Source organism: Aphelocoma coerulescens, chromosome 4A (genome assembly GCF_041296385.1).
Source record: "Aphelocoma coerulescens isolate FSJ_1873_10779 chromosome 4A, UR_Acoe_1.0, whole genome shotgun sequence".
NCBI lineage: Eukaryota > Metazoa > Chordata > Aves > Passeriformes > Corvidae > Aphelocoma > Aphelocoma coerulescens.
The window spans coordinates 8005168-8015827 of record NC_091018.1 but is presented as its reverse complement, the minus strand read 5'-3'; the positions used below and the strand labels follow the sequence as shown (position 1 = coordinate 8015827).

The 10660-nt window shown below is 40.2% G+C and overlaps 1 protein-coding gene across 14 annotated transcripts in view; it reads right to left on the bottom strand.

The window, feature by feature from the left end:
* Window positions 1-772: 772 nt before the first annotated feature.
* Window positions 773-10660, bottom strand: part of MBNL3 (muscleblind like splicing regulator 3) — a 97501-nt gene continuing 87613 nt past the window's right edge. For all 14 annotated transcript variants that reach the window (XR_011150910.1, XR_011150911.1, XM_069015193.1 and 11 more), the window contains 2 exons: window positions 10264-10337; window positions 773-8383 (listed from right to left, as the gene is read on the bottom strand). Coding sequence is in view for 12 of the 14 variants with exons in the window: in XM_069015193.1 (XP_068871294.1) it covers window positions 10281-10337 (57 nt within the window). In the remaining 2 variants the exon portion in view is untranslated. The remainder of the gene's footprint in view (window positions 8384-10263; window positions 10338-10660) is intronic.

Sequence of the window (10660 nt, the reverse complement as noted above, 5' to 3'; positions counted from 1 at the left end):
ACTCACATCCTTGGGGTTCCCGGCATTGTCCTCTGCCACCCACGAGTTGAGTGACGCTGTGGCCTAGGACAGCCACATGCCCTGGCTTGGAGGGTTTAAGCCTCCAGCTTTAAGCCTTGATGGAGCAACCTCCAGCCAGTTTAAGGGTAAAAGCCCCTTTGACACAATGCTATTGGTAAGAAGGTGGCCATGCTACTGGTTTTCTTACATCTAAATCTACACAGCATTACAGCGTTTCAGTTACACAAGCTCATCAAGAAGCAATTTTCTCTTGCAGCAGCCTAGACCCAGCTCAGCCAGGGTGGCTCCAGACCATGGTGAGAGGCAGCCCCAGGTTGTGCCGGCCAGAGATGTGAGCCTGGCCAGGCAGCCTGGGATGAGCTGGGCATTTGGAAGAGAGCTGGGGAATCCAGGCTGCTGCCAAAGGGGAGCTCAGTGTTGTACTGTTGCACTGGGACATTCAAAATGGTATCTGACATGAATGCTGAAAGAGAAAAATTAATACACACATCACTGTGCTACAAAAGCCGCAGGCCTTTGAATGGGAGTTGTTTTATTCTTCATGGTTATCTTCAAATGCACAGCTCTGATCTCCTCTCTAATCACATCACAGACAGGATCAGAAAGGAAGCATGGAAAATAACAAGCCAAGCAGACCACATCACATGTGTCCCCGAAGTGTGCCAAGGCTGGACCGACACTCGGACTTCACAAGGGCAGTTACTCACATCCCTAAGTCTAAGGCATGAGAGAAATCAAAAGGCAGCATCTGGAAAGTTTCACTTTTTATTTTTCTAAAATACAAATGTCTGTCTTGTGTTAGTAACTTTAATATGATAGGCCAAATGCATCCAGTAAAAAGGAGGCACTGGCTACATAGAATTCAAAATACTGAAGGTATTTTCTGGAAAGAAATTTATTCTGTTGATCTACACTTCAGATATAACATTGATTCAAATTCATTAGTTATTATTTTTACATCATAATCTTTGAAGTTTGGAACTAATAAACTGGAACTGGAAAAGTTTTTAAAGTAAACTCCTATTAATGTGTAGATATGGATCCATAAAAAACATAACCAAGAATTTTATACACTTTATTAAAAGATCAAAAAATAAACAATAACAATATAGAAGTAACATACTAAAATGAGTAGCATTATGCACATTTCTAAAGCACGTACAAGCACTATAGCAATATAATGTGGCAAAAAGAAAAATAAATTCAAAGCGTACACCCTGTTGGTAGCAGTTGAGGGAATGAACTATCCTGTTATGGAACTGAAATACTGCATTAACCTACGCCAGTCTGGATCCAATGATATTTTAATTTCTTACAATTCCACAGGGCTAAGTGTAGCTGTTTGTATATATTTTCTAAACTATACCATTAAATTGATACCTAATGTTTCCCTTACTTTGTTTTACCAGAAATGCCTATGAAAAGAAGAATGTGCTTCAAAGATCTACTTTACACAGTACAGTATAAATGTTTTTATATATTTAAATTAAAAATTGACAATTTAGGAGAACATTCTTTCTTTGATTTTAGTGATTGCCTAAAATACAATTCTCTATTTATTAAAAAAAAAAGTGATCTGTTGTCGGGTGTCGTAATAAAGGGTGAGGAGTCAGTTCATTTTCATGATCTAAAAAAAAAAAAATTAAAACAAAGCTAATTGGAAAGAAAAAAAATCCCATAATCCAATCTAAGAATGGTCTTATCATCCCCTCATCTGCTAGGATACAAAAGCCATGGCAACAAAATCATTTGGCTTCCACCACTATCAAATAGCATCTGTGTACAGTAATAAAGAACTGGAACCTTGTAATTCGGTGTCAGGTAATTCTCTCTGTTGTGTGTTTGGAAAAATAACTTCATTTTATTTAACAGTTGTGTTATTTTGTATGTTTAAATATCTCCTTTGAGAGGCATATAGAGTTATTTTTGATGATAGAGGATGTCAGTAAAAATCACTAGCAAAGATTTTAGCAGTGTTGTCATGATCATGCTCATACCCCAATGAAGTTTGACCAGCTATGATTCATTTCACATAGTGCAAAATATTTTTCTCTCATAATCCTAGAAATGAGAAAGAGCTTGACTATAGCAATTGACTATGGCAAAGGGAAGCCTTAATCGTGTGGTGGCTTGAACTAGCTGATTATTTTGTATTAAAATCTAGGTTATTATATAACACCATGGAGAGAAGCAATGTCTGATTTTTCCTCATTTTAAAGATCCTGGGGCTACTCCAATTCAGCAAACCACCACGTGCACAGCCCCATGGTGCAGAGTGAGCTGGCTGAGCACACACTGGCATCGCCAGGAGTTGGGAATGCTGGCCAAGGAGCTGGTCTTGGACCGGGCAGCAACAGCTCAGCCCCCAACCCTGGGGCAGCCAGGAAAGGGCGACAGTGACATCGGGTGCCACCTCCCACCAGTTCTGCTCTGGGGGACTTGACTCACTGCTGGAGTCAGGACCAGACTCACATCAAAACCAGCTACTTCTCTGAAGCAAATCCAGGGCTTGGGTTTTGGAAAAAAAAAAGTACTTAAAAAAAAATCCAACGAAAACTGAAACTTGTTCCAATCAAAAATAAATGGGTCAACACAGGCACTTCAGCTGCTCCAAAATCCCCCAGCACTGCAGAGCCCCAGCGGTACCAACACAAACAGGAACAAGAGGCTACTCACTGAGGGGCCACAGCTTTGCTCTTCTGTGGTGGCAACTCAAAGGGGCTTGTTAGTCCCAGCCTGGAGCACCCAGCTGGCCACACTGCCATGAGCCTTCATCTCCCTGCCCTAGCACCACCTGCAGCACTACCATGTGCCTCTCAAATGAACACCATGGCTGTCACACAGCAGAAGGAACTGGTCCCAGACAATCCCAACCCATCCCTGTCCATCTATGGCTCACCAGGTACTTCCATTTTGTAACCTTGCCCCAAAAGGTTAAAAAGAAAAAATCAGGTAGTTGCGACATTTCAAATTCGCTCTGGGATTTAAAACACTTGCCACAATGACAGTCACCTTTGACAGACAAACACTTCCAGACAAAATATAGGATTAGGTGCTAGGAAAAATGTGTGTGTGCCGCCATGGACCTACCAGTCCTAATATGATTCACTGACAACATAACCTATCAGAAACATGATCTGGGGTGTGTTTGAAAATGTAAGCTGATTAAAAAAAGTAATTTGAATCTTTGCTAGTGACCTTACTAATTCATTCCGCACCGTTTCCCATTCTCTGTGCTGCAGGTTGGAGCTGACCTGTTATCAGTCTGCTGTATAATAAGCTATGGCAAACTACAAAGCTTTTACAACAGCAAAGCAACATCATGCTTTCAGATAAGTTTTATAGCAAAAAACTCCTCCTTTTCAAAGCCTTAGTAATACCTATCTCTTTTACAAACTTTTCCTGTATTATTACAGACTTTTTATATTCAAAATAAGTTCCAAGGATTTCTTTCGTGGACTATGTACATAAGTGCAAAAAAGGTGTGTCTCACACATTCGTACACTAACTGAATCAGTTTAACTGCAGCATATTTGTATCTTCAACACTGTTACGGGGTCATTCCACAATATTTTTTTTCTTATGTACAGTTTTTGCTAATATAAATTAGTATTAAAATAGTTATATGCTTAATTATTTAGCCCTGATAATAACGTAATTGTGTGAGTGTTCAATTCCTGGAGAAAAGAAAATTGCAGGCAAAGCTACAGTACTGAAACAGATTAATTCTGAATTCCCACTGTGTGAATGAATGTGAAATGAAAGCAAGACCGGTTACTATGTTGTAAATACAGACTGCCATGTTTCCGAAGTGAAAATACTGTGGAATAACCCTTGCCACACAACAATTTCTACAAGCTATAAAACCTGACTCTAAATCCATGTGTTGTAAACTTCTTGACTGAAAAAGTGACCTTAAAGACACAAATTCAGCGTTCACATGGGACTTTGGGATTTTAAAAATATTCAATCATATCTTTATCTGACAGTATTGAACTGTACCTTTAACAAGCTCATACTGTTACACATCACTTTTAATTTACATGTGAAAATTTCACAAATAATGTATACAAAGGTAGCCATGTTGTAGTTTTGTTGCCATAGCAACAACAACTTAATATAATTAGTTAACAATGAATCTATCATTGTAGGAGTTACATACAAAGTTAATTTTGTTCTTAAACTGTAAACTATACAAACTAGTTACGGACTGTATTCTATACCTTACCATGCTTCAGTGTTGGTTTAGAATATAACTAAATGGGCTGAATACATGTATTAAAAATTTAAAACTTTCTCTAACTCTCCTTCAAAATTAAATTCATTAGTTACCAAAGATATCAAAAGAAGCAATAATGAAAACCTTAAAAACTAATGGTAGAGAAATTAAAATATATGACATGAATTAATGCGTTGTAGCCTAGTAACAATGAGTTGTAGCTCTATTTACATTTGGATTAGGCTATCAACTACTTTTTTTTTTTTAAGTTATTACAGTCTTTAACATACAGTATATACTCTAAGGCCTTCACCAGGCACATGGTAAAATCAGGTCAATATCAAACTAAATCCATTCAACAGGAATGGGAAATTAGATTTTCCTCATAAATTTCACCTTTTTCAATTTTCATGTCTGTGAAATGTACAAGGGATAAACAAAACGAGGACTCCAGTTTCTCAGTCATTGTGTACCCGCGTGTCCTAGGGCTACTCCTACCGCGCCAGTGCCAGCCCGAGCCAGGCCAGAGGACGTTGCCAGCACATGCGTGTCCCGCTCCAGCCACCTGTGCCACCAACATACACCCAGCTCCAGTGCTGGCTCTGTGGAGTCCCCGCTCTGGTGGGACAGTGGCACAGTGGAAGGAGCAGTGGCACCCCAGCCTGGCCATGCCGACCCTGGGGAACGCTGCGGGCATGGAGCAGTGGGGTGGCCAGGAGCAAAAGCATGTTGGAGCGCTCGGGAAGAGGGCCTGCACAGGCTGCCCAGGGACGTAACGGCTTCTAGAACGTTGCTATGCAAAAATACACAGTCAAAAATCATCAGCTAAAAATTTCCAACTAAAAAACACGGCTGATTGTGAAATCATGTTCCAAATTACTAAAAACACTGTATTTAACAAAAATAATCTTAATAGTTTTATGAATCCATTTTATTTTAAATCCCTCTTTTATTGTCTGCTTATGTTACAGTTTAGTAGTAGTACTTTTTATTGAAACTACTAACAACCTTTTTTCGTGAAAATTATCAATCTCAGCTTTCATTTTCCCTCTGCATGACCCGTTTTATCCAAGTTTCAGCATTTCTTGCATATTGTTTGCATAAGGCTGAGAGAAATGGACAAAGAGAAATAACTTTGGATAAATAAAAAATATAGGTTCATGGAAAGTGGGAAGCTTATAAAAATGTCACTAAAATTATATCAATTTAAACAAACTTACATACATCTCTTGTCAAATAAAAGATGATATTCATGCTTTTATGACATTTGTTTAGAGTCACTAACTAGCTTGGTGACTTTGTAATAGTCTATTTAGGAAATTTATAGTCTGGCGACTGGTTTTTTTTCTTTTCTTTCTTGAACAAAGAAAATTAGAGCAAGTCATTGCACAACTGGTTTAAATAGTGCTACCTCAAAATGGCATTTTTGCCAAGATTGTTTTGAATTTGGTGAAGTTTAGTGCTTCAAGCTTTTCTTTCCTTAAACTCATTTACAAATTAACTCTAAATTTGCCAGCAATATAAAAACTGTTGTGGCACCTAATATAACTACCCTGAACATCCCTCACTGGACCTCTTTAATAAAAAATAATCCTTTAACACCTTTTTTTTTCAGTGCTTTAAATGTGACATGAAAACAGCTGTATTCTAGGTTTACATTCTATGCACATCTATGCCAGATGTTTAAGTCGATAAATAAAATAGGAGGTTACATTGAAGTGTCAAGATATACAAAAATCCATTTAGCACTGAAAAAATTTCAACCTCCTTGAACTCATAAAGCCATACAAGCTTGAATGCATCCCTTCTGGCTTAAGAAGATCAGCTCTGTTCTTTGTTGAGGCACTGGCACAGGTTGTGCAAAACCCATTTTTGATACACAAATAATTTCAAACAGGAAGTACTCAAATCCACTTTTTCCTCTAACAATGTTATGGCTTTGGGAAACAGAAACTCGGTGGTGAAAAGAACAGGTATGTGGTCGCCAATACAAATCAGAGTCACTGATTTCAGGCCACTCTGCTGCTTGTGAGTGTGGATAGCTGGGGAACATCCACAGACACAAGCAACTGTCAAACTCAGGGTCCATAAAGGAGGTCTTGGGGGGACGTTTTTTTCCCCTCTCTATCAGGATGTGGTTCAAAGTCTGCTGAATTGAACAAAAAGATTACTCAAGGCCTTTTTGAGTGGGGCTCCTCAAAGGTTCATGCTATGAGTGAGTCTCCATAGGCAGATGGTCAGAACCTGCCCTGGAGTGCACAGGCTGCATCCTAGGTCCCACTCCATCACTTGTGGCCCATGGAGATACACATCTAGTAAACTATCTGTGCTCACACTGCAGGAGAGGGGGCAAGGAAAATCTAACCAAGGCCAAGGAAGTAGGAAAAGAGAAGAAAATCTGGTTGTTTGAATTTGGCACTCTACAGGACCACTCTGAGCTCGGGGTAGTCGCCCCTCCAGACACTATGAGCTGGCCTCTTGCTTGACTCTCTTTCTCCTTGTATGGAGTTTGTAGATTTACAGCAGCAAATCCATCTCTCCCATAATGCCAATGACTCTGTAGAGCTATGGCAGGGATGGTATCCTCAACCAAATGGTTTGGTGGTATCCTCAACCAAAATGCATTTCTGCAGCCAGATTGTTCAGCAATGCAGCATAATGACAGGCAGGGGTGTCCAGGGTGCATGGGGTGAAATGGTTTTATTCATGCATATGAAAAGGAGGTATTGAGAACTAGCCCTTGTTGTGCAGCAAACATTGCTCTTGATCAAGTAGAAGGTGCCAAAATAAATCCACCGACCTACAGCAACTCCATTAAGATGAATGTTTATCTACAGCAGAAAGCTTATGCTGAGCTTTTTGCTGCTTTGTTACTGCTGTGTTTGCTTTAAAGGGCCAGAGATCACGGGGAAGAAAAAATCACCCACTCACAGAAAATAGTGATTAAACAAATGGGGCATGCTGACAAAATTTTAAGAAGAGATGCATATAAGATTTCAGGCCAAAATGTTTCAGCATGCTTGGTGGAGACAAGCCCCAGGGCTTGGTGCTACCCAGCCTGGGCGGAGCCACGGTCCCAGGCCCTCCCCAGCCAATGGCTGGCACCTGCTCCTCTCCAATGCAATGAGCTTCTGCCCAACTGAAGCTGTCTCACTCCACCACCATTTTTTTTGTTGTTTGTTTTGACTGCACCATGAAAACAGCGAGAGAGATTGTGCGCCGTTTGCAGCTGAGAATGCACTTCAATGGACAACAGAGCTGCAGAAATCCCTTGATGCTTACCCCTGTCTGATCAAATTGTTCCTGTCCCTACTGAGCCTGGGCTTTTGTGGTTTTGGGGTTTTTTTCCTAAAGTTTCCAGAATCAGCTCATTGTATTGAAAGAAATACCCTGAACTGGCATAAAAATGACAGCTGTCCTTTCATTTCACTTGTACTAAAAATTTGGAGACTATCTGAAGGCAAATTTTAAATGATAAAAGGAGCATCTAACATAAGGAACTTCAGCTGACATTAACAGCAAAATCCAGCAAAGGGCAGAACATTCCTGTGTCGTGTTTTTCAAGCACATAATTCCTGTTTCCCACAATAACATTTTTAGTAAAAAAACAAACAAAACCCCATAAAACCTACAGAATATGAAAACTTAAGACATAACAATAATGAAAAAATGGTATTGAGTATACTTGATAATGATGTACACTTTAAACAAATCAATAGACTATGATGTAAACAAAACAGTAAGATAACACTTTAAAAACAAGACAAACATTTATCCATCGATAGTATACAGTAAACCAACAGTCCACTGTGCAGATGCACTTATCAGGATGGTAGTCATAAAATGATTAAGTGTGTTAAAGTAATGTGTTATAAAAGTCTATTATAATTTCCTACTTGTATATCTCATATAACAGAGCGCTGTTTGTTAATTGTTTCTATAGTGCTTTTTTTTTTTTTCTTTTTTTTGACATTCCCATTGATCAGTTTTTGGTTAACATGTAGGCTGCAACAGGCTTACTGTAGAGGTGATAGAGAACAATAGAGGGAAGAGGGGAATATATACAGAAAGGCCATGCGCAGCTTCCCATCAAGAAGTCCTGGTGCTCCATAATTTTACTGTTCAGAATTTCAACATGGTCTGCTGCAGGGGAAAGAAAAAAACAACAACAAAGAAATAGTGAGAAGTTAATACATCTATAATTTAAAGTCATTCTATTACTTTTACATCCTCACTGTGTTGCCCAAGAGGTTGTCATTTGTGTGTTGCAGAGAGACATTTTATTCCATTAATTTTCTGATGTAGGGTGAACCACCAATAACACAACTTGGCATCCTCTTAAATCTGCACCTATGGCTTTTTTTGACGATGACAGGACAAATAGTGAAAGAGGGAGGCGGACAAATAATAGTCTGATTTTTGGATGGGATGCCAGGTAGAGGGCGACTTAGGAGAGAACCAAAGGAATCCCTGATTCATGTTAGCTCTTGTTTCCTTCAGACATTAAATCTCATCCTAAGGAGTGACGAGCCAGAGGCAAACTGAGCCCAGAGATGAAACACAGACACAGAAACCCTGTGCTCAGGGGACCCTCTTCTGTGAGCAAATTGCCTCTTCTGGGATGTACTTATGAAAATCCTCCACTGAAGGACCCAACAACTCGTGTCCTGCAGAGCTAGACTAACCAGCCTGGCTACAAGGACTACTTCAGCCCTGGAGGAAAAGAAAAACATCTGTCAGAGCAGCGTTTCAGTTACCAAAGTCCCACTCAGGGAAAGTTTCCTGAAAAAATGCTGAAAACAATCTCAAAAGACTTCAAGATTAAGCTCTTCCAATCAAACGATTTCCTTATTGGGTGGAACAGGCTGTTTTATACATGTTACGGAAATGGGTTAACATGTCAGGTGTCATGTCTGTGTGTCATTTGAAACAGCAGTACAGTCTAAGGTGAACATTTTCACTAACGTGGATAAGCATGAACAAGGTCCACAGCCACAGTTAGCAGGTCATGTATACATATGGTACTTAATTAAGGTCAGCAGAGATAAGGACCATCACTGAGAAAGTTCTGTTGATTGCTAATAGATATCATTACAGAACTGCTTGCCAAATTAATTTCCAGCATTTAAGCACTTGCCTGTAATATATGACCTAAGGAAGTAATGAGTTGCATATCTGCATATACTAAATGGCTGCTTTGAGAAAATCTGGTGACCTCTTGTTGAATTGGCTGAACTGCTCTTTACTCTCTTGGGGTAAAAAAACACAGTCAAGAACTGAAACTATACAGGGATTTTTGCTCATGAACATCAGCTAAAACTCACAAAGAAAAGCAATGGAAAAATGACACTGCTGCTATGCCTGTGAAATAATACTCTGTAAGTCCAAGGACAAATTCCTCCACCATTCCCCTCAGAGGAAACTATCACCTTAGGGAAGCCCAGGATCTGCAGGTGGGATGAAGACTGTGTTGCTTATGACATTCATTCTGGTTTTCAACCCACCATGAGCCAGGCCCTCTCTGCAGCTGACGAGCAGAGCTCTGCCCAGACCAAGCCAGCCTTGCAGATGCATAGCAGCTGCTGCTGACCCAGTTCTGCTCAGCCCAGGAAAGGAAATATATCACTAATAGCAAAAGAGAAGTTACACCTTTTCATCTGACTCATTACCAGAGCAGTCTTTGCCATCAACACTGCAAATCCCAGAGGCATCTGCAGGCAGCTGGGAGCCGTGTAGAGCAAGAGCAACCTGTAAACAGAGCCATGGGACTGGTGGAATGCACAGGGAGGTGGCGAACACCGCAAAACAAGTACTTGAGACACAGAAAACAGTGCTCGTTATAAACCATGGGGCTGGTCCGTGTCCGTGCTGCAGCTGCTGAATTCCTGTTAAATCGGCAGAGCATGAAGCCAGTGGGGTCCCATGGGCTCATCCCTCTGCCTGAGCCAGCCCTGTGTTTAGGGGATGCAGTGCCCATGTACAAATTGATTCACCGTGAAGAGAAATACCAAAAAGGAACTTACTGTTCTATCGGGAACTTCTACATCTGTGAAACAAACATGCTGCTACTCAGTTCATCTACTGATAACTGGGATATCTACAGCAAAAAAAAAAAAAAAAAAGAACACAACACATTAAAACATTGCCTTGAGATCGGGCTGTTTATTCTGTCTTCAGTATCAGGTTAATAAGTACATCAGTGTCTTAAAACAGGATCCACTTCCAAGTCCGTATTTTGCTACACATTAGGTACAATGTATCTGCACCACTACTGATGCCTTGTGGAGTACCTGGTGATTGTACTAGGATTTTGACTCCATAGACTACAGAAATGCCCTGAAACTATCTGGCTGAAACAGGACTCATACAGCCACAGAGCAACACTGCACAGGAATTTCTACTTTCCTCTCATGACCAATA